The 24,457-nt window shown below is 48.2% G+C and overlaps 1 protein-coding gene across 3 annotated transcripts in view; it reads right to left on the bottom strand.

Annotated features, from left to right (window-relative positions):
- LOC119453103 (protein rhomboid-like) overlaps nucleotides 1–24,457 on the bottom strand; it is a 178,426-nt gene continuing 153,969 nt past the window's right edge. For all 3 annotated transcript variants that reach the window (XM_037715103.2, XM_049667547.1, XM_037715101.2), the window contains 5 exons: nucleotides 9,723–9,865; nucleotides 8,570–8,682; nucleotides 7,567–7,667; nucleotides 5,562–5,616; nucleotides 1–3,909 (listed from right to left, as the gene is read on the bottom strand). In XM_037715103.2, coding sequence (XP_037571031.1) covers nucleotides 3,677–3,909; nucleotides 5,562–5,616; nucleotides 7,567–7,667; nucleotides 8,570–8,682; nucleotides 9,723–9,865 — 645 coding nt within the window. In that variant the 3' untranslated portion in view covers nucleotides 1–3,676. The remainder of the gene's footprint in view (nucleotides 3,910–5,561; nucleotides 5,617–7,566; nucleotides 7,668–8,569; nucleotides 8,683–9,722; nucleotides 9,866–24,457) is intronic.

Below are 24,457 nucleotides of genomic sequence, written 5' to 3'. Positions count from 1 at the left end.
TAAAGGGAACAAAAAAAAACACTTTAATAAAGTTGCAAATCTGTTTTTTCAAATAAATTACTTTGTACAATAGGTTTAAAAAAAGAATCTCTCTCATCTACAGCTGTACAAACACGACACACGCGAAACAGACTAAGATGGACACATACAAGGTGACACAGCGTCAGCGTTAGTGCCGCCTCTAAGAAGAAAAAAATATGTGGAATGACAGTGGGCGTGAAGTCAATAGTGACACACGTTGCTGCTGCACAGGATGCGACACATCTTTCTGTGAAAGGCCACACCCCAGGTAAAAGAAGGCGGAGCAGGATATACAGTGCACAAGCAGTTTGTTTTTGCATGTGACTCGAGCAACAATGTGCAGTCACAGTCAGTGCCAAAAGTGCCTCGGACATCCCAGACGCCTGGCAGTGTTGTGGATATTCGATGTATAATCCTCGTCTCAAACCACTACGTATATAACTCCTAGCAAACTTAGGCATTATCCATTCTTTATTAAGAAGTAGCTGTGGCCAATTCCTCTGCGAGCTTGTGAGGGTGTGATCAGCACTATTAGAACTCCTGTCTTTACGTCAGCAGTTGACACGCCTAATTTAGACAGCTGGATGTTCTAGACACTCATGGCACTGACTGTGCACAAATGGTGTGTCGGATGATTTCAACCAGTGCTGGAAGCTTGTGACGTGGGCTTGCATCAATCTGTCCACGAACCCATTGGAAGCTGCCATGTCCGACTTTCTCAGGAAAAGGAATGACACAATTTGCAAAGAAAAAAAAAGTGCTTTGGCTAGGTAAGTAAAGAACAGTGTGCTGTTGGAACATCCAAGGAATGTGCGCTGAAACAAACGGACCATGCGGTGCTCTTGTATGTACACCGGTGAACACTCGTGTCGTCTCCTGTGCACCAAGCTGCAAACAAGGCCAATGCATACCGAAGAGCGACAACGCGTGCATTTTTTTTTTAGATTCCTGCCGAAACTTGTGAAAACTATGGCTCCTGACGCAAGAAGAACTTGGCCAGTTCAGCCATCGCTAGAGAGAAGCAACGCAAAAATGCGAGGCCCATGGCTTGCTTGCACCAACATCTACGGAATGGTTGTGACAATAAAGGTAATATATCTGTGCAATAAGCTGTGGAAGGTCACATTTTCCGTCACCTGACGGATGGAGCAGTAGGTGCGACGCACTAACACCTCAGCACTTGTCCAGCAGCAAGTTGTTCACCGAGGCTGACGTAACAGACTTGACAAGCATTGTTTTTCTGAAGCGCAAGGTCAGAACATTCGGTTACAAGCACTACTTGGAGTAACATGACGCAGGCTTTTGCATGGCCAGAATTTCAACATGCCTGAAAAACCTGAGAATTGGCAAACAAATGCTGCTTCAGTTGGCTTTGCAGATATCTAAAATTATCAAGTTGCCACAAAAGGACAGTAAGGGGAAATCACATGTGCGAGGTGCTAGATGCAGCAACCTGTTGCGTTAACAAAGAAAAAAAACGGGCGTCTACACTTGGTGCCACTTCCGAATGATGTTCAAGACAGCTTTGCACACTAACTTATCCTTGTTGCATGGTAGTGCTAAGCCATGCAAAGGGCAAACTGAGGTAACTGGCGTTGTGGGCGTGAGCAAGGCAAAGTCGAAGCAAAAAAATTAAAATAAATAGAACAAACGCATGAATGTAAATCTCGACTGTAAGAACCACTGTTCAGGATGCGCAAAATAAACGCTTGCTATTTAGAAGTTGCTGCTCGGTGAGCACTATAGCTATTTGTTAGAATGGCTACACAATCTTGTTCATATCACGATTGTTAGAATGCGCAGTCTGATCATGTCAAATGAAAATTAAGAATTAAACCACTGTCTCAGCAGTGTGGTTACACAGTTGTCCCTGTTGAAAAGAATAACACACTGAAATTAGATGCGGAATCGAAGCACTTGCATTTTTATGCCCGCAGAGAGCATTCCAGAAAAGCAATTAAAAAAAAAGGCCATACGTAGCACCAAATTCATAAATAAATAAAATATACACAGCATGCCACTTCTAAACACATCTCATTTTTCAGATCTATAACTACATTCTGGAATATAATTGACATTGAGGTCATAAAAGGTCTATAGATATATCTGGGCAAGGCCTAAATAAATATATTCTCACCATCTGCGCTAGCACGCCTTGAGGAAATATAGACTATCTGTTTGTGAGCTTACAAAAAAAAAACATGGTGCTGTACAGAAAAGCCACGCAAAGCAATTGGAGACACTTTTCTGTCTGGCGAGAGAGGGAGTCCGAAATGCACACACGGCGAGACACATACATGCACACTAGTCCAGAACTGTACGGCAGGATGTGAAACAAGAGTTCGAAGTCGCAAAGTTTGTGTCCTTGCTTCAATGGCTACTCATTCTCACGAAATGCAGAGGACCACCCAATTCTCCCATGCAATTCAAAGAGGGTTCTTTTTTTTCTTTCAATGTCGTCAAGAAAGTGCACCACACACTTTTAACACTCTTGGGAAAGCATCCACTTTGTTGTTCGTTTTCGTTTGCACACCCTGTACACAGCAGTCACACGCACAGACACATTTGGAGTACTGTAAAACAAAGTCCCAGCTGCTTGTCTCGTAGCTGCCTGATGTCGAAGAGAAAGTCTCCGTCGATCCCTGAGGAGCTTCAACACACGTTTGTACGACGACTCCTTTTTCTAACTTTTTTTTTTCCCATGGCAGGATTTGAGCTGCGAGCAGACATGCGGCAGTATTGTTTTGCTTGGCAGTGGGCTTGTATTTCGAACTCATCGGCTTGTCACAGTTGGTTGCTAGTGCTCCAGGAGTCTTGCACGCTATTTGTGCGGCAGTGTGTGCTGTTGCATTCCGAGACGGTGCTATTACAGTGCTTCATCTGTGCAGTTAGCGAAAACACTGGAAACTGTAGGCTAACTAAAGCCACTGGAAACGAGTAAAAGCAGTTCATCGACTCTTTGGTTTAGAGCTTTTTTGAAAAATATTTCAGTGTTGGTGGCATTCTAGAAAAGGCGTGCTCACACGCACTCGATGCATTCGGAAATTCTTTGTTGCCATTCAGTCAAATAAAAGCACGTTCTTCTCTGGTTCTACTGTGCTTTGACACGAGTCCACAAACTGTGACATGGTCTACACCCTGCCGCTTGTTTTTCTGTTGCACGCTTGTGGAAAGCGTCGGGAAGTAAGAACAGCACGGCTCTTCCATATCTTGTTTCTCTGCACGAGTCACTGGAACACAGTAAAGTCCACTACAATGTCCTCGCGGTGTTTTCACAAATTTCTTTGGTTTGTTCTGTGGTCATACATTTGTTTACACAAAGGCAACTACCAGTCTGCCACACTTGTCTGGCGTTGACTTGCAAAGGGATCTTCAACTCTGGGCAGTAAGAAAGCAGTACCTTGTTAATTCTTGAAGTGTTGCTTCCACATATAAAACAGGCTGCCACTTTTCTTGTGCTGTCAGTGTTGCCAGCCAGGGTATGTTGTTTTTTAGCATATCAGTTCCGACTTCACACCATCTAAGCGCAATGTAGAGTTGACTCGATGTGAACGCTTCTCCACGAGCAAACACAAGCTGCACCGACACGGTGGTTGCTCACAAGCTGTCACAGTAGTTCAAGAAGCTAAAAAACCATTGTCCTCACTTCCGGCGCTCAGTAGTTGAAGATGTTGAAGAGCACGGCGAAGAGGGTGCAGGCTGCGTACACGCCTAGTGCCACCCACCAGAGCAACTGTTCGTGCAGTTTCTGCTCGAAGTTCTTGAGCACCAGCAGGCCGATGGTGAGGCCTGCCAGTGCACCAGTCAGGTGTGCCACGTACGATACTGGCGGCCCGTGAGGTTCGGCGGCGTACCGGTCGTAGACCGCGAAACCCACGTCGGCAGAGGCTGCGCAGAGCAAAGCAGAGACAACATTTGACTGTGAACGTTTTACTGCCTTTTGTGCCTCATAATCAGAACTGGTTTTGGCACGTAAGAACCCCGCAAAGAAGAAAGGACTGCCTTTTGTCTCACACATGACATGCCACGCTTGTTGCTTTAAATGTCTGAATCTATATTCAGTGTACTTATTTTTATTCATATTGCTTGCTTCCATTATGCCTTTTTAGTCATTTGTACGTCAACTGCATTTAGAGTCACCTGCCCTGTAATTAACTAATCCTATGCCAATAGGAGGTACCTTTCACGGTGTTTACTTTGAGAACTCCTCCCGTAACCACCTATATATATATATATACAACTAATGTTATATACTAAAGACACTTACGTATCTTTATGTCGTCATGATGATAAACCAACAGCTTGAACAACACAACCTCCTTAGATTTGTACAGAATTTTCACAAATAAGTGATGCAGTGCACATTTTGGTTTAAATGGACTCTAACGATTAAAACTATTGCTATAGGTTGGTGAAGGATTCCTTGGTTCAGTTTATTTGGCACAAGAACGTTGGTTACAGTGGAGAAAATGAAGGCCAGTGTTTCCCTCTATGACTTTGAAACGCCAATGGTGTGAGATTTCTGAATCGTAGACAGGTGTCAAAATGTTTACTCGTATTCGGGCAGTCTCTGTGCAGAAGCTGTTGGAACCTTTTGATTGAGTCCTTGGTTCCTTTAGAATGCAAAGTGGTCCTTCTTTTTTATCAAGCAGGTGCAATCAAAGACTGTATGTGATGTCTTTGGGAGCTAGTCTGGGGATTCAAAGTGGTGTAGCCACCACTCTACCCCCTTCCACTTACTGATTTCGTATTTTTAAAAATTTTATGGCTTATCAAATGATGCAATGAAAGTCTAAGAACTTGGGTGTCCTAGAAGCAAGATTAACCGATTCAGCTTGCCTTAATATTATCGCTTTACTGTCTCTGTAAAAGTCAATTTGAAATCGCTGTAGCTTAAGAAGCAGCTCTGGCTCAGTGTTAGCAATGATTTCACTACAGAAATAAATGCACGCGAAGTGCAGAAATGCTTTTCCCGGGGAAACTGCTGAACAGATTTCAAATAATTTTTTTTGGATATATGTTCTCCCGACTTTGACTTCGGGATTGAGTGTATTTTTATGAAATATTTCTGAAAGTAGGCAGCATTGAAAAAAAAAAATTTCCTACCAAGTTCAGATCCACACCAGAGACGGATCAGTGTATCTTGTAGAGCTTACAAAGCGGACGAATATGGTATATTAGTTCACGGTTTACCTGCCTTTATCTGCAATCCCTGCATTACTTACGCAAGTTTTACGAGAACGCCTCATAAATTAATGGTATCAAGGGCTATGGCAATTTTATCCACTACATATGTATATCTTAACTGCGAAGTTACATAGATCGCACAGTTTTCCAACAATTCAATTGTCACACAAGTTCAAAGCCTTAAAGACCTCATTTTTCTGCACGCAAACATTCAAAAAGACAAAAATAAACAATGCGAGAAGCGCTTTAGGTTGCAAAAGAAATGAAATCACAGTGGTGACTTTGACAGTGCCTGAAAAAAATAATAGACTACATCCAAAACGAAGCAAGAATGAAGCATCAGAGTTGCTCACCAATCAAGAATACGCCCACCAGCCTCACGAGACCGAACTGCATCTGGTTGTAATTCTGCAAGGGAGAAAGAGGAGGCAAAAAATAATTGCAGTGTCAGCTTGAGCTGCTCAGAGGAATTGAACCATGTTCCAAGATAGATGAGATTAGACACTAATTAAAGGAACATCACGTAAAAGAGGAACATAAACTTATCGCAGCATCAGCTGGAGCTTTTAGCAAAAAAATAATGTTCTGAAAAAAGATATAATCAGAAATTAATAGTACCCACACATCTGTACAAGGTAAATCTCTCGACTGACTTTGTCATTTCAGGTCAACGCCAATTATAAAGTTTTTTTTTTGAGATGGGGCACCATCGGAATGCAGAATCTTACGTTTAGGAAAAGAATGTCACGGCAGCTTAGTGACCGTGTTAGTCACGAATAGCTAGTCACGAATTTTCGATTTCTTAGTTAAGACGAAGCTCTAACGGACATGCTATGGAACCCTCTACATAATTTGCTAGTGCGCTTCCCTGCACTGCAGTTTTGCCCAACTAATGGCGGTCACCAGTCATCTTTCAAACGAAGACTCCGCTAACTGCCCACACGCTGGGGCTTGTATCTTGCCGCATGTAATTCTCATCACGAGAGCCTCGTCTACTTCACTTTCCACGTCATAATACAGGCAAACAGCAACTCTGCTTATGAATGGTTGTTTGCAAAAATGACTACGCCGCCATTAGCTGGTCAAACTAACTCGCAGCAATCCTAGCTTTTACAATGCTGACACTAAAAAACTTGTACGTCCCACCTGCCTAGCTTGTTTCACAGCTTGTGCTCTGCCTCTGTTCTGCTCCGAGACGTGACTGACCAAGAACGCAATGACGTGGATGTACATGTTAGTTTAGTAAGGCACACGAAGTTTACATCGATACAGTTATAGTTAACACCAAACGCCGAAGTATCGAAACAAGATATTGTCTAATACCCAAACGAAAACACACCTAAAGCGCGCTTCACTGTAACGCGACAATGCCATGCGGCCGAGCACAGATTCGTAAAAAGAACACAAGTTAACGCTTGCTTCGCTGCTGAGCACAACTGCTATGCGGCACAATATACATTTTCTTTTTTCTTTCTTTCTTTTTGACAACGTTGGTTACACAACGTGATGTCGCACTGAAGACCTTGCGTACCTTATGCCTATTTCGTTCACAGTACCACAGCAAAGAAATAATGATGGCCTATTCAATGAACTGTCCTGTGCTTGGAAAGATTGAGGCACTCCCGGCCACTGAACTTTTTTTCAGTCAGGAAGGGAGTTATGGAATAGTAAGTTAGCGTTCAACGACGTCATAGAGGTCACCATGTTAGATGATTACTACAAGCGTGTTGAAATGGTGCGCGCGCGTCTGTAATTCGGGCTTATATTCTTCCCTTCCTTAAATAAAAAAGAAAAGCTGCCAAGAAAGTGAAACAGAGAAGTTCGCCTGAAACGTAGAAATTCACAGACGTGCCCAGAGTACCTGCTTTAATTTAACAAGCAAACGTTATCATCGATGGGTTTAAACGTAATACGTCGTACCTTAAATGCGCCGCATCATGTTCCTTGGCAGTCGCGGAATTGAAGGGACTGGTTAACATTGATAATGAAAGCCGATTTACGACATTACCGGTTCGCTTCTGCTCTGCACTTGTGGGAAATTGAGAAAAAGACTGGTACGATAAGCCACGATGGGAGGAGGCAGAAAATTGCATCAGTATGCACAAATACGCTACCCGAATCAGCCGCGAATTTAAACCCGTGTTGCTCCAAAAACGTATAGGGAGCCCACACGATCCAGTGGCTTAGTTGGTGTAAAGCTGATACAAAGCGCCCAATGTTCAACGCAATCAGATCAGCAAGGTGTAAATGAGTTCCTATCGATAATTTTATCTTATAACATGAACGCGGCGCCGGGTAACCTATAAATGGCGCCCACGCTTAGGGTCGGTGACGCCACGTGCCAAAAACGGAACTCACCAGTAGTACGTTCGCTAAGTGCGCCGCTAGCAACGCATAGACTCCGCCCGAGGCACCGACGAGGTAGACGTCCGTGTCGAACACTGACGTCCCCAGAGAACCTGCACGGAGAGGGGAAATAGCCAATAAATGGATTAGGAAAGAAAAGTGGCGCTTAAGCGCGTACACAAAGACGACATCGTCATGAGTTGCCCGTAACTAATGAGAGTCTTGCGCGAACATGACGATCACAAAGGCACACACACATAGACAAGATGCGCGTTGTTAGTTATTGTTCACACAGGCAAGCATAACCAAAGTAATGGCATGCGCTAGCGACGGATATCTGTGGGTAACAGGAAGAAGCTAGTCTCAAAGGCCACCTTTTTTTTTTTTTTTTTTTTTTTTGCTATCTGCGTGCGCCGGAAGCGATTTTGGAGCCGGGAACACGTCATACAGTCCATGTTTCGGGCACCATCATTGAACGCCATTACACGGATCTATTCGGGACTTTGCGCTGCATTGCCCGGAGTTTGTGAGACGAAGCGCACTTGCCGGGTAAGTAATGCAAAAGCGGGGAAGCGCACTTTACAGCTCGCAACAGGCGTCCACCGCAAGGCGGGCGTCTGTCGCGCACCACGCCGCCAGATGGCGCTACGTGTCCTATGGCCCCCCTCTCCCCCCGCGCAGGCGCGCTCCGTCACCGGTTTCAAACGACTATTTAAGCTCTCTTTTGCGTATAACGACAGCTGCACAGCGCGCTGTCAGCGAGGCGAGGAAGACCGCATTAAACGTGCTTAAAAAAAGAAAAAAAAAGAAAGAAGGACAATTGAGAAAGGGGGAAGGCGTGAGGAGACAGGAGAGGGTGCAGGCAAGGTGTGAGGCTTGTGAGAATGAGGGGGGAAAGAGAGGAAAGATAACGAGAAGGCGGGACTGATAATTATACTTCGGGGAAAATACTAATGTAAAGAGCGGTAAAAATAAAGAAAAAGAGCACACGAAGCGTGTCGGTCGCGCGACTCACCGGCGAGCACTCCGGCCATGTAGACGGTGCCGATGCGTAGGGAGCCGTGGACCATCTCCAGCGGCAGGCCGACCAACATCTGGACGAGCAGGTTGAACAGCAGGTGGATCCACCTGTTGTCGGGGAAGGACAGGGGAGAAAAAGAAGGTCAATCGCCAGTTTAACGACCCCCACGCGAGGCACGCGAGTCAACTATACTACTGTTCGGGCGCATTAGTTTGTTTTTCTGCGTCGGAACTGCCTCCAGGACGACCTTAACGAGGCAGGTGAACAGGGAGACCGTATGGCCATTTACGATCGACAGTAAATCATCGTGCATTTTACAAACGACACGGCTTCTTCTGAAGAGAAGCTCGGTAGTCGAAGTTAAGCGACCGTGATTCAACTGCGTCGTTTGAAAGAAAAATCGGGGCGGTTTCCGGCATGTGACTCTGTTTTCCGCACTTTGGAACGGAATACGTATCTAGGTCGGGAAGGCCGAGCTACGAAACAGCAACCACACAGGCAAATAATCAGAATTTCTCAAAGATTTCAGCAGTGTTACAGGTATCGGATATACGGTACAGGAGCAGGCATCTATAGCGACAGACAAGATACAGGAGATGTACACAGGTTGTACAGTCGAGTACAAAAAAAAAAAAAAAGTTTCGGCGCATGAAATAGGCGAAAAAGCTACAGCGTGAAATCTAGGCGAACAATATGTCGTTGTCGTACGCGCAAGTATCCACCACAGCTTTGGATTTCGAGGAGTGCGTAGTGCATTGGCTGCGAATAATTTTTTTTCTTCTTCTCGGTTCCCACGCTCCGAAACTTTCACGTTAGGGGGGTACGTGTCCATTCGGCGTGTTCGCGATCATCCTTTCGTAGCGCTGAGCCTCGTTAAATTTGTGCAGTGTAACTTCTCTTAATAGAGCGTTTTAGATTAGGGGACGCAAGCGGCTTGCGTAGGCAAGAACTAGGGGCCACGGTACTGCGCATGCGCTGACAAGACGTAGAGGTCCGCGCATGCGCACTAGCGTGGTCCCTAGTTCTTGCCTGCGCAAGCCCGCTTGCGTCCCTTAATCTAAACCTCTTTCATAAAGAACAGCCCAGCTTTCACGCACAATCTTCATGACTGTTTCGGGATACTGCGCGTGCGCGGGGCAACACTCACCCTGCGTGCAGGACCATGTAGAAGACAAACCGCCATACTTGGAGACGCTTGTCGGGCCTGTAGATGAAGAAGCTGTCGATGGGCACCGGGCCCGTGGGCGTGACGGCACCCGTGGTCACCGTGTAGTAGGTGAAGAAGCCAAGCTGCGAGAGAGAGGACACGTGACGGGGTTACGAGGAACACGACAACGCCCCCGCGTGGAAGGGTGTGCGCCGACACGTATACACCCATTATACGCCCATTTACTTTTTACACTCCCCCCAACGGAAGAGTGAAGAACACATCCTATATACATGTATAGATCAGCATGCGACAAACCACGGGAAAATCAGCTGCGGCACACGTAGAGAGGATTAATGCATAGTTTGTGTTTAGAGTGGAAGCCGGTAGAGTACACTGTAAGGCACACGTATTCGACAGGGATCGTACAACCAGTAGTACTCCATCAATACTTCTTTTTGGGCGAGTTGGTACATCTTGAAAGTTTGGGTGACAGCGCAAACAGACGACCACAAGAAGGGAGACACGGACACACAGGCGCTGAGTCACACGGACACACAGCGCCTGTGTGTCCGTGTCTCCCTTCTTGTGGTCGTCTGTTTGCGCTGTCACCCAAACTTTCAAGTAGTACTCCGCCGCCACGCTCTGCGCATGAGCTTCTACGGTTTCCTCGCCGAGGGACGAAGCCCGATATAATCGGACAATAATCATTAAGCGCGCGAAACGACGACGTATATACACGAAAACACGCGCCCCTTTCGCGAGATTCAGTTTACATTTACGACAGAAGAAAACAGGTCTGTTCAATTGGCCTTATCGGGCAATCCTCCAGCTTGATCTTACTTATATCTACCATGATGATGATCGACGATTTCTATCGGCATCGCCTTCGAAACGGGGCGGAGACAGTCACCTAGCCTGCTTGAGTCACCTAGCAGCTTGCTTGTCTCTCCTTGATCTTTTCTCTCTTCATTGAAACTCTGTCTCTATATCGAACCTGCGCCAGGAACGACTCCCGCTCCGTCAATATCTTCCTGGTTATGGTGATGTTGATTTATCGGCATACCCTTTGAAACGGGGCGGTGACAACCAGTCACCTAGCCCGCTTCAGTTACTCAGCTATGCTTTTCATTCTAGCATTTTTGTATACATCTCTTTAATCCGTTTCTTTTCTCTTCTCAAAAATTGCCTTTCTACCTTGCTAACCAGCAAGCCGCAGCACCCCTAGCGGTGCTCTTTGTCTAAACTGGCGCGTACGTCTAGCACGGTACTTGCACCTCAAGCCAGACAGAAGGAGAGAGAAAAACAACAAAAGAAGAACGAAAGGAAATGAAAGATACCCGAAGACGGAAAGAAAGTAGACGGGTAGGTAGCGATGATTAGTGGCCAATCGGGGGTCACCGCCGGCGCATGCCGCGCGTTCGAGACGCGTGGACGAAGACGGGTGGGAGAAGGAGGGAGGGGGGGGGGGGGGCGCGTTCGCGTCTCGCAGCAGCCACCACGCCGGCGAAAGAAGTACGATAGACTTTGCGAGGCGGCGCGCGCAGGTTAAGTCACGCCCGGACAGGCTCGCCACCTGGCATCCGCGTGCGTCGGGGCGCACGCGTTACGCACCGCTAATGACCCTAATGAGAGTGCGTGTGTGTTGTGGACCTCGCTGGTGTGTACGGCCTCTTGAGTTGCGCTCCTCTTGCTGGACAGCGTGCCGCCGCTGCTGCCGAATCCCCTCATGCACGACACACACACACGCCCATCTATAGCAGCAGCCTATTGAACGTGAGGAGGTCACGCCGAGTCTTTCGCGATCGCGTGGGAGAGGGGGAAAGGTGCGTGACCTCTCGAAGAGACCTTGTCGCCCGCGCGAGCAGCCGGGTACCGGACAGAGTACGAAGACCCCCGAGTCTTTGGACGCCGTTAATTGACGCCGTAATGCCCAATTCCACGTGGAGGAAAATTGGAACAACTTGTTCACCTCTGTTTCAGGCCACGGAGAAAGAGTGAGAAAAAAAATGACACGAAATGATATTTCAGTTATAATCTCAGTAGTGAAGTAATTAACTAGTGAGTTTGCTGAACTATCATGCTATTTCAGTTATAATCTCAGTAGTGAAGTAATTAACTAGTAAGTTTGCCGAACTATCCACAACTGGAGAAACCGCTCCAAAAACGCTACTATAGGGTATGCTTTAAGTTTCCGGTGCTTAAATAGGAAACTTTAGGCATTAAACTCGGCGTAGCGTAAAAGGTGCGTTGAGATACCTTGACATAAGATACGACATTACAGCTTAGCTCCGTTTTCGCAACATTGTTGTTTTTGCGGTCCACATTAAAACGTACACAATCCCATATCTGTGTATTCCTAGTTTATCCGGAACTTCCGCCGGACCTCTGGATCCGCCAGTGCGTTATCTATCCGTCCGGGTAAGTTATCTTTCCGTCATTTCAATTCAATCAGACACAGCAAGTAATTTCTCCGGTGCTTTGTCTGGCTTCATTGTCTGCTTTTCGCGTGGTTGAGACTATAACCGCGTCTCCAAGAACCAAAAACCAAGCCCCCTCGGATGACCCTGTTCGTCTCGTTCGTTACACCAGTACACCAAGCACTGGAACACAAGCCAACCACCGGGAGCCCGTATTATGGTGCGCACTCGGGACTAGGCACTAGAAAAAGCCAGGTGCAGCGCAGTTTCGTGGGCGGGGCTTGTTCATACCGAATGCCCTTAGCTTGTCACTCCGTACAGTAATAATGCAGCTCGTACACGGCTGAACTGTGAATAATTCGCAGGCGCGTTTCATCGCAGAAAGAGGGACACATTCCTGTCCGCACTCGCGGGGAGAGTCAACGTGGTGGGTCTTCCCGCGTTTTCCGGTTGGCTGCGCGCGCGTCTTGCGCATGCGTCACTAGCTCAGCGGACATTTCCACGAACCACACGCGCGCGCCGTACGTAGTGCTTAACTTATACGCAATACTCATCCGGGAACTTCCAGCACACCTCCGAAGTCTCCCCCCCCCCCCCCCCCCCCCCTCCGATGCGTAAAAGGGATCGCCTTTGAGGCACACCGCGCAGTCGAGGAGACGGCTATATTTACGTACTCCGTATCACCGATTCCGTGCAGTGCTGCGTAGGCTATTTATAGGGGCTCGTGTTGTAAGCCAATCGGCGACGAGATACGTCCGCGCATTCCGTAAAGATGGAGAAGGAGGTATCGCCCATTGTGCGCCACTAATACTTCCGTGAAACTTCCGTGAAGTCGGCATCGCGCCGAATGGTGAACGGAGGGACACAACGGGCGAGCGCTTCTTGTGGTTCGGTGACCCCTGCAGTCACGAACGACTGCTGCGTGAACCGAAAAAAAAAAAAAATCTGAAAACACGACGCGAGCTTTGCAGAAAGAACGAAATTGGAACCTGTAGGGCGAACTTTTAGGTGCACTCATCCAGGCCAGCGTTCGAAATTACGAAAATAAATTCATTACGGATATTGACCTCTCACAGACGATACGTTATATCGGGAAAAAGAACTGCAGCATTCGTTAAAAGTATGTGCGCTGGTAAGTACTGAGCTGAAAGGGCATACCGATGCAAGAAAGTACGCAAAGTAACAGCAGTGGTACTGTATGGACAATGCAACAATGTTCTAGTCAAACGCGGTATAGTGAGCACGTTCGAAAATACAATTTGTTCTAAATTACTCTCCGTACTGCAGAGATTAGCTTTCCGTGCTCCCTACTGTCCGTATATATGCGGAGGTTGTGGGTTTGTCTCCCACCGGCGAAAAGTTTCCGTTTCTTTCACTTTCGATTTCCTGCTTTCTTCATTATTTTCTACATTTCAATTTCAACCACAGCTAACTGCACTAATTACCGTAATTACCCTAGATACAGGTTCCTTGGCTTCATCGCCTGCTGGCTTCACATGGTCGTGGTTAACAAAAATCGAGCCCCTGTGTTTGCCTTCTTCCCTTTCTCCTTACTAAAGTGACTTCTGCCATTGTTTTTAGTTAGCCGAAGGTTATACGTTTACATTCAGCGCTATGTATAAGATTTTTGTTTCAGTCGTCACTAGTCAAAAAAGTAAGTTGCGTCTACATACGGAGACACTTAAAAGGGGGGTAGTCAGGTTGGCTGCCGCGTGAAATGTATAGCGTTCGCCTCACTGCACGGAGCAAAGGTGGGGCGGAGTTTATAATCTCGCAGACGACGACGCGTTCCCGCCGTCTCGTACTCAAAAATTTCAATCAAAGTTCAAAAGAAGTTTTCGGCTTTTAATACTTCTGCGCCGCTCCGTTTCCTGTATAGGCGACTACGAGTTTGCGGGCGTATTTCTTTTTTTATTGGAGCGTGAAAACGTGCAAGATGGCGACAGAAGATTCGTGCGACGGCGAAGCCGATGGACTCGGGGAAAAGAAGCCGCCTCGCATCAGGATGCAACTGGCGGCGCTCATTTTAGTTTTTTTCCGAAGAATTCGCAGGGCGCGTAGTCTTTCAGGTGTGAAAAGCGGAAACTGGCGGCGTTTTAAGCTTTTTAAATTGCCCGTGTCGCATAGGATGTATACTAAATGTATATGTGCGAACGGCCGCTAGGTGGCCGCTCGCAGAGTTGTCTAATGGCGGATAGGGCTAACCGAACAGACGACAAGCTTTGTTTATCAGTCGTCTGTTCTCGCACAGTTGGTTAATGGTGGATAGGGCTAACCGAACAGACGAAAATGGAGGGGAACGCGACAGACGACAAGCTTTATTTATCAGTCGTCTGTTCTCGCACAGTTGGTTAATGGTGGATAGGGCTAACCGAACAGACGAAAATGGAGGGGAACGCGACAGACGACAAGCTTTGTTTATCAGTCGTCTGTTCTCGCACAGTTGGTTAATGGCAGATAGGGCTAACCGAACAGACGAAAAGGGAGGGGAACGCGACAGACGACAAGCTTTGTTTATCAGTCGTCTGTTCCCAAGCAGCCCTAAAAGAATGGCCAACATTGGCGCAATGCAAATCCAATGTGACACAGCCCATATACGGCCGATTACGGCTCAATATATAACCGATATGGCCCCGCGTTGTACTTTTAGTACACTCGTCACGTTTTCTGCGCCGCTGGGGTTCTGTTCGCGTTATTCCGTTACGCCGTGAACACGTGAAAGCATTTGACCCTGCTCACCGGACGTGGGGTGATGAAGTGACGAATTACTGCATTTACTCGGAGCTACCCTGAACTACTACTACTACCTGCATCTACTGCATATTACTCTCGCAATTCGCTGAAAGTATAAAGCAGTGTATTCTGTATACTCTACGCTAGAATTCGTCACTTCACAATTCCGCGGAGATTTCTAACCCTGGAAAGGACAAAGGTGCTCCGTATAGGACGTCTACAAGAAGTCTCTCTATAGAAGTATACAAGCCGAGTTTTCTTCCCCTTGTTTTCTTCTTTTTTTTTCCTTCAAGAGGGCTGAGTTGGTGTATAGCTACACTCAGGTAGCCAAATAACGACGATAATAAGACAGCACGGGCGGCAGCAGCGCGTGCCCGAAGCGAACGCGCTCGGTGCCGGCGAGCCCAAAGCCAGGTCCTACTTACGACGTCCCACACGCCGTACACACACACGGTTGCGTGCCGAGCGATCCGGCACAGCGCGTTCGCGCCTACCAGCTGTCGGCGGCGGCGTTGCTCCACAGACCAGCACCGGCGGCAGCAAAGCGCCTTGCGCGAGGCCGTCGTGGCAGGTAGCAAACTGAACGCCTCCTCCTTCGCCACCCCCCCCCCCCCCTCCCTTCACAACCACCGCGCTCCCAACTCTGCCGGTGGATGCACTCGGGGGCCTTACAGTAATTCATCTCGTCTCTCCTGCTCTCCGCGCGCGGCGACGGCGACTTTGCCTATTCTGAATGTTTTGTTTCTTGTTTCAGTCCTCTTTCACAACATTTCCGAATCGACAGAGAAAGAAAGAGAGAGAGAGGGAGAGTCGTCGCTAGCACTAGTGAGCTTATGTCGACTGCCGATGTTTCTCAGTCTTGTAAAATTAATGCAGTCGAACCCGGATATATCGAACCCACATATAACGAATTTTGTGTATAACGAACAGCACTAAAATCCCCTTGAAAGCTCTTGTATAAAATTTGTATTTTATATACAAAATTACCTACATATCGAACTTTTTGTGATCCCCTTCAGATTCGATATATCCGGGTTCGACTGTAGTCTGTTCTCGTTCGAATACATCGTCTAAAGCGTATAACTTGCTTTTCTTCTTTATGATTACCTTTTATTCTCGAAAGTGTACCTGCTCTTTTTTTTTTCTCATGCACCAATGTCGCTAGTGGTAAAGCGTTCATTACTTGTACCCCACTCCTTGTCTTTAAGAACTGTACAAGCGCACGGAAAACACGGACGAAAAAAGGCACACAGACACATACGCACAACATAAACATATGTACACATATGTTTTTCGTCCGTGTTTTCCGTGCGCCTGTACAGTTCTTAAAATTAAGGAGTGGGGGTACAAGTAACGAGGAACAGACGTATTGTGGGGGGAAAGAGTAACGGCACGAGGAACAGAAGTCTTTTTTTATTGGAGGGGGGAGGGGGGAATCGGTAGCCGGCCTAGAATCAATTAATAAAATATTGAACGTGACCCCTCCTCGCACCAGTCGTCGAAACACCCCCCCCCCCCCCTGTGCTCCTCCCCCCGGGTTCGTTCGCACCCACTCTATACAACACAGCAGTCGGGCGCCGGCCAAAAACAGCGTCAGAACCGTCCGTCCGTGCGTCCATAGATCACCCGTGTACGTACACCGCTTGGCACGCAATCCCGCTTAGCACGACCACGCAAGTCTGGGGGCAAGTCGCCGCCTGTTTCGTTTTGCGGCCTTGCACACGCGGAGGCAGTGTGGTGGTGCAAGACACAGTGCGCGCCAGATGGAAGAGAAGTGGTGGAGAGCGTGTAAATGGGGGAGGAGGTGGGGAGAGGAGGTGTTGCGTGGAGCGGACAAGGAGAGGTTAGAGACCACGACCAGGAGCGCGCTGCAGCAGAAAACACCGAGGGTTTAATTTGCGCATCGGTCGGCCCCACCGCCGCCGTGTTTGCCGCCTGGAATCGTTCCGCACGGCCGCCCGAAAACAGCCCCCTACGATCGCCGCTATGTGGCCTTTCAAACCCGTAATGTCCAACGCGTCATATGTGCTATAGACTGGACAGAGCGTTAAGTCATTCAGGGAGGAGGAGGGGGGGGGGGCGGCATTCTGTAAGTGTTCACCTAGTGGACATGGTCATTGCGTCTGCTGCTCAAGTTCTGATTGGCTGGGCTGGGGTACGCGTCACAAGGGGACAGGCGCCCCTAACCAATCAGCACTTTAGCAGCAGACGAAATGGACGTGTCCACTATACTTACAGAATGAACACCCCCCCCCCCCCCCCCCCAAGCAAACCATTGACTAATTAAATAAGTACTGTACCAATTCAGTAATTACTATTCGAATAACATTTCATCGCACGCATGCGCACACTATCGGGACGAACGCACATTCAGCGCACGCTCGACACCGAGCGTTCCCGCACTGTCCATTTCTCAGAAAAAGAATGCAAAAAAAAAGAAAAAAATAATAATAAAGAAGTAAGCGATAGGAAGAAAGACGGAAGGATGGGGGCTGAGGAGAAAGCTGAAATAAACGCGAGCGCTGTATGTTTATCTCTGTCGTTCCGCGTGGCCGATGACGGTCACGAAATTTCCATCTCAGTTAGGCGCCGATAAATGCGCCCCGCCCTCTACACAATGCGCTCGCAAAGCAGACCAATATACTGTTCGCGGGCGGTTTATTCTCGTCACGTGCCACCCGCCGCTATTACGGGAAATCTTCCAGCAAACGCAACATCTATGGTGCCTGCTCGGGTGGTGAGAACGCCCTGAATTTTTTTCGCACCAGTTCTCCGCGACGCTAAGAATTTTAACGGCTTTCGCTCGGTCTCGGTTAAATATTTACAGGTTGAAGACAGATACTGCATTATACTCTAAAAGGCCCAACGAGTGAAGTTAGAGAGTGTCGATAAGTTTTTTTTTTCTGCGCCGTCAATGGCCTGAATACGAGCAAATACCTTAAAATCCGTTATGTCAAGCTGCATGCAGCGCACCCGCGTTTATGTTTCGCCGCGATATAAAAAAAAAAAAGAAGAAAGAACGAAAAGAAACCCGTGGCCCTGAAATAAACGAAAGTAAGAGTTCTCAGAGAACACTTGATCACACTAAACTGACTTGACGTTCCTCCGTAGTTAAGGCCAACCGGGTCGTCGTCGTCGTCACTGCCTTCCGAAAAGCTCGCAGAAAGACACAGGAAATGGCCTCCTGTTGAGGGCCTCGCCCTCAACACCTCTTCCTCCTCCTCCTTCTATTCTGGAAGGGCGCGGCGCTCTCTAATCTTCCGGCCACGTCTCTCTGACCCATCTCCCTATATCTGTATCTATATACATGCCACAGCAGCGAACGAACCTTATTCACCGGCTGCCGACAATTCGGCGCAGCGCCATTCTGCGCATGTTCTGTGCCAGCTCGACGTATGTGCGCCCGTACTACGTGCGCACATGCGTCGCTGCTGCATACTGAGCGACCCCGGCGCAGGCCCGGGCTTTCCGTTGCTGCATCCAACTAGTGCCCCAACGGGTTCCCCCTTTCTCTTCCTCATCTCTCTCTCCGAAATGAATAATTCCCGTTCCGTCCGCGACGAGGCGTGGTCGATTGCAACCCCCCCCCCCCCCCCCCCTCCAACTCCTTCCACCAATTCTCAGCAGCTTTCAGGACAACACACACACACCAACGCACGCACGCACCAGACACACAAGAGGGCCATGCAGCGTCGCGAATGAACGGCAAAAAAACCACGGGCCTTCTTCGCCCTCGGGCACAGGTTAGGAGCCAACGCCCTGCAAAACCCCGGGCCAAAGCCCCAACGCGGGGGGCGCAGAGACACACACACACACAGCACACGCCAGCTCGATCAAGGACGCGTATAACTCGCGTGTGTGCGTAGTTCCGCTTGCCATCTCTCGTGGTGCTTTGATTCTGATGATATTGTCTTTTTGCTGCGCCAACAAGAGCGTCGATCAAACACGCGCGCCCTAGAGAAGCCCTTCTTCCGGGGTGAATTAACGGGACGAGGAAAGAGGTGGCGTGCCGAAAGCCCATCGTTCGAAGAACGCCTCTTATATATATAAAAAAAAGGCACGCTAAATTCGAACGGAAAAACAATAAGCAGAAATAACTCCGCCGTTCGCGGCGCGGTAATTAGGTTAGATTAATGGACGGCGTAAACGTTTATTAATAAAGTAAAAGGCCGTGCGTGCCGGTGCAGGTTCTGCTGCAGGCTTCTTTAGTTGCGTACCTGATGTGGCAAACGCGTGGCGAACACGTGACCTGTAACAGCTCACTGAGCTGCGAAATTAATAACTGCCGCTACGTGATTATGTATCCAATATTCTCGCACGCTAACTTTTCATGCACGGTGCTTATTAAAGGAAGATAAAAAAATGTAAAAAGAAAATACCCGTAACGTTAGTCTTCAAAGGATCTCTCAACATAAACACAACAGGTGACTAGGCGACAGTGCAGAAGAAACACAACGAAAAGTCAACAGAAAGATCGGGTTAATATTTAGGACTGTCAGTCAACAGAAATAACTTCTCGGCGTACACTGGTGATGCACGTAGTAGCTTTGTCACTCAATGCGCAATGAATTTATTGTAGTAAATTGATCAATTGACCGGGATTGATTTATCGAGTGATCGACCGATTATTTAACTTCCCGTATAAACAACAACCACGGAGGGGCTGGGAGACGCATCAAAAGAAAATAATACATGCGGTATCAATACATCTCTCTGCTCAGGCATGTGGACATATGCCGTCGAAAGTGGCGCCGTATGCGTATCACAACTCATACTAATTAGAAAAGTCTTAAACGCACAACTGCATCAGTTCGGCGATTGAATCATGTACAGTTAGGTAATTACGCAATCAAGTTAATCAGTGAATATTAGGTGATCATTATTTTAATTGGTAACCGATTACCAAGGGTATGTTGAAGTCGCCGCAGCTAATAAGGTGCTACTACGAAACCGAAACTAAGGACACTGCCACCAGTGAAGTGAAGATCGAGCACCGGACAAAGTTTTGTGACCAGCGGCAAAGAAGAAGAAAAGAAGGTCACGTGTCGGGCAGTTGAGGCAGCAGCAGTTACGAAGTAGTCGAGCGCCCAACTTTGCAAAAAATCATGCAGTATATATTCGGCTTAATCTCAACAGAAAGTACATCGGACTCAACGAAACGTCAACAGAAAGGCAACATAATTTCCGTTAATACTTTGGTAAGGGCGCTGGCTTGGTGAAAGTGCTTCCGACGCTGCAGAAGGAAGCGATCGAGTCGCCAATTAAGTACGAACAAGAGAGTGCGTAGCTCAATTAGGAACTGCAAGAACGCTAAAGCGGTCGCTTTCGTTTTCGCGCACCCAGAAAAAGAAAGACGCCCAACACTCTGTAGTGATGACTCGGTGTTCCGTAACCCCTCCCAGTCACCCCGGGTTCCCACAATAGTGGCCTCCGACAAGCTGAAGCAGTCTCTTCTGCAGCGCCCTTACTCGGAAACGGCAAACTAAATACGGCGTCGCTATTTACTCAGCGCCCCTAGCAGACGGTCGCTTTTAACTCTTCCGGCATTCACACGCGATCGCGGTACGGCGCCTGCCGCCTGTGACGCATGCAGTGGCACGAAAGGTCTTACACGCCCGTTCATGAGAGCATTAATGTTGCAGCCCGGCCGTAAACGCATTACAGTTTACGGAATACCGGCCGGTATACCGTAAACGCATTCAGTTTACGGGATACCGGTTTCCGTAAATGCATTCAGTTCGCGGGATACCGGTATTATATAAATAGAAGTGTAAAGACAGAGGACAAGAATTCGCTATACGCAAGTGACTGTTGTGCGTGTCGTCTGTTTGCGCTGTTCGAGCAGACGACAGGTCCGTACGCGTTGCGACTTCTCCAGTGACGCATCCGTCTGTTCAGGCACGTTTACACAACTATAGTATTACCTTCTTTAAAACACCGGGAGTGGAAGATACGCCGCTTACAACCAGATATCCATGCCACCCACTTGTGCGTTACAGTTAACTTGAAAGGTCGGAAAGGGCACGAGGAAGCGGACGGTATAATATTGGAACCTGTATGCATTTCTGTGACGTCGTCTGTAAACGTATAGATGTCGAGATGCCTTCTTCATAGTTTGGCTCAGCTTTCTCGCTACCATCCTGCAGCACACTACACTATACATTTCGGTGAAAACAAGATTAAATTCAGCAGGCCACGAGCAGGCGCCAGACACGGGAAAAAAAAGAAAAGATCTCAATTCGTCGTTCTGTTATAAGCTTGACTATGCCAGCGAAGTTGCAAGTAATGATAGCGTCATTCGAAGCGCCCCGAGACGCGAGCCGGGTCTTATAAGCGCCCGAAACACCAGAGTTGGGTGGACGGCTCGTTCGTCAAACGCCGACCGAGGAACAAGCAACTAAAAATACAAGAGCCGGCGACGGTCTAAGAACAACTCGGCGCCGCTATAGACGGACACGTGTGCGTTCTCATCCGCCGGTGCAGGAGACCGGATGTTGTGGCGCTCCAAGAATGACAGACGCGGCTCGCGCCAAATGTGTGCGACACCGGTGCATGCGCCGGAATTCAATTAGCCGTCGTCTGCTCGCGTACTCCCACCCCCTATACTCAGCCCTGGAAGCAGACGGACACCGGCAGACGACAAAAACGTGCAGTGGAGTGGCCAGGCGAATCCGATAGATGCCTGCCTAAGTTGCGAAGCCTGATTAGCTACTTTGGCAAGAAACAGCGCGAATCAAACGATGGACAAGTAAAGCAGACAACACGAGTTTGTCCGCTGCCGTCGTCTCGCGTAGTGAAACGAAAAGGCTTATATTCACAAATATGGCGACAAGGCGAGCTGGTATATGGGCCCACGGATATGCATGCAGCGAAACACAGACGCGAGGACAAGGAACAGACGACACAAGCGCTCGGTATCGTCTGTCCCCTGTCTTGTCGTCTGTTTTGCGGTGCTTACAGCCGCGGATTTACAAAGCAGACGCTCATCGAGCTCATAAGAATGGGAGCCGGTCAGTCTCACACAATCGCGATTGTCCCAGATTTGCCGCAAGTGATGCCGGTAATCAGCAGACGCTAGCTGGAGCTTCCGTACCACTGCACCCAATTAAGTACGAAAATAGAATTCTGAGCGAGCGAATGAGAGAGGGAGAAGCGAACACGTGAGGAGAGAGAGAGAGAGAGAGAGGGCGGAGAATGGAATGACAGAACTGTAACTCTAGACGCGTTAAGCACAGGGGAAGGATGTGAGAGAAGGAGCGAATAGGGGTGATGTTACCACGTGCCCGTGTCATGTGCCATCGGCGAGGCCCTTTCATGGTTTCGGCTTACTGGAGGCCTCCCAAGACGCAGAAACGAACGGTTGAAAGGGCCAATTGTTTCGAGCAGACGAGAGATCTGGAATCGCAAGGAAACAGCCCGCGGAACGGCGAGCGGCTTCGATAAATCATATCTTGGAGTTACAACCGGCTAGCTCTTTGTCCGCCGTAGTATAGTATGACCGCGGAATCGGCACGGCCACGGGCTGAAAAACGTTCTCTCATTCCTCATTTTTGTCTTTTGACTCAACATTCTTCAGTTCCGATAATGGTGATGAGTGTGCGCTGCTGGCTAAAACATATGTCTGGTATGCTGGTTAGTTTCTCTATAACGAGTGTGTCACTCGCACGTTTTCGCTATTGCCACATCCAGACGGAAAGGAAAATGAGAAATCAGATATATACCTCACCAGAAAAACGAAAAGGATATATTCCCGTACGCAGCCTCAAAAGCGAAATTATTTCTGCGACGCTGTTGCAAGACCGCAACCACCGGCAGGCAGCGTACGTCAAACTACGTCTTAATAATCACTGTTGAAGGGATACTAAGGATGACTATTACATTAAGCATTAACAGTAAATTCCGCTTTCCGATAGCGAAAAGGTGGCATAGAGGTTACATAAACAGGGATAAAGTTTTTCAGAAAGGCTGGCCAACGTCTCTATAGGTGGACCTATCTTTGTCAAAGGCCTTCGTTACTTGTTTTCGTCAGGCCGAACACAAGTGCCCATGTCGAAACATTGCCTCCAGGCGGAGTCTTTCAATGGTTGCCCACTTTCGAGCATTTCAGGCCTCCGTGGTCCTTTGACCCTTTTACAGCTGCTTGCATAATAGTCGAGCGAAAGGGGATGCAACCATGTGACAAAAATGGTTCGCCTTCCTTACAAGCGCGTCGCACAGCAAGGGAGCACCGGACAAAAGTTACGCTTGAACAGTTAGCGTATGCGTTAGAGCAGACGCGTCCGGTCGATAACAACAAGCAGGCATTACATTCATCGGCGTCGTCTGCTCAACCCGATAATAACAAGCAGACGACAAATAGTGATCGTCTGCTCAACCCGATATTAACAAGCAGACGACAAATAGCGATCGTCTGCTCGACCCGATAGTAACAAGCAGACGACATATATAGTCGTCGTCTGCTGCTCCACATCCGGGTTCCAGGAGACACAGCGCGGCTGCTACTGCTGCAGGGACAGGCAGCGCCCTCCGATCAAAAAAAAAATACAGAAAACGTACCGGCCTGCAACAGGTGTGCGCGAACTGAACCGTGCCGGAAAAAAGGAAAACCCTACAACCGGGCGAACATCCGGGGTAACGTGAGACCGGATGTGCCGGAAGTGTATTTAACGCCCTGGGCACAGCTACAGAGATGCAGACGACGCGTACTACGGCGACGCTCTCCGGTGAAACCAGGAACCGTCCGTGGGGGTTCGCCCATATGTACGTAGTACAGTACATACGCCCACCCTGTACACGCTGCTTCTGTACGCTCGCCCACTCGTATGATGATAAGTCAAAGGAAAAATAACAATGAAGACAAAAGCACCTAAGGTGAAACGGGTGCGACGCGACGAAGGCGTCGCGCGGTGTTCGCTTAAACGGTGTCCAAGATTAATTGAACCTTGTTGGCAAGGACGGTCGTTTAAAAATTACGTTTTTTTAAGAAATGCGCGTTTGCTTTTTCTTTTTTTGAAAACATCTTCGACTACAGTGCCGCATTCTGTTTCTTCGCCATCGTGACGACCCACGGCAATTCAGCGCCCCGTGATTGATGATCGTCTTCCAAAAGATTCGTGGGCTGCAGCCGAGGCTGGCGCGCGTGTTCGTTTGCCAACCTTAGGTAACTAAACGATACAGACTTCATAAACAGTATAACCGGCGATGCGCACGAATGAACAGAACGAAAAAAAAAAATTAGAGGCACGTTGGCTTAGGAGACAATAAAGAAAAGAAGTTATTTGAGCTGTATTAGCAAATTACTAATAATGCCAGAAAAAAAAGAAGAAAAAAGAAGTCCTTTCAAGGCGACGCTGCCTTGAAGTTCCCGAAACAGCTCGCCGTGACGTCATGGATGTTTGACGACGCCGTGACCTCATAGATTTTTGACGACGTCTGCCCGGACAGTTCTCGGTAAAGATGGACTACAACGTATACTGAAAGAGCCAGCGACTGAACTTGGCAAGTTCAGGGAACGTTTAACGAGCCACATCAGCCGAAACAAGACAAGAAACAATGAGGAAAAGGAAAGCGCTGAAATCTGTG

The sequence above is a fragment of the Dermacentor silvarum genome, chromosome 5, assembly GCF_013339745.2.
Source record: "Dermacentor silvarum isolate Dsil-2018 chromosome 5, BIME_Dsil_1.4, whole genome shotgun sequence".
Classification (NCBI taxonomy): Eukaryota; Metazoa; Arthropoda; class Arachnida; order Ixodida; family Ixodidae; genus Dermacentor; species Dermacentor silvarum.
The sequence above is the reverse complement of the archived record's forward strand: the minus strand, read 5'-3'. Positions and strand labels throughout refer to the sequence as shown.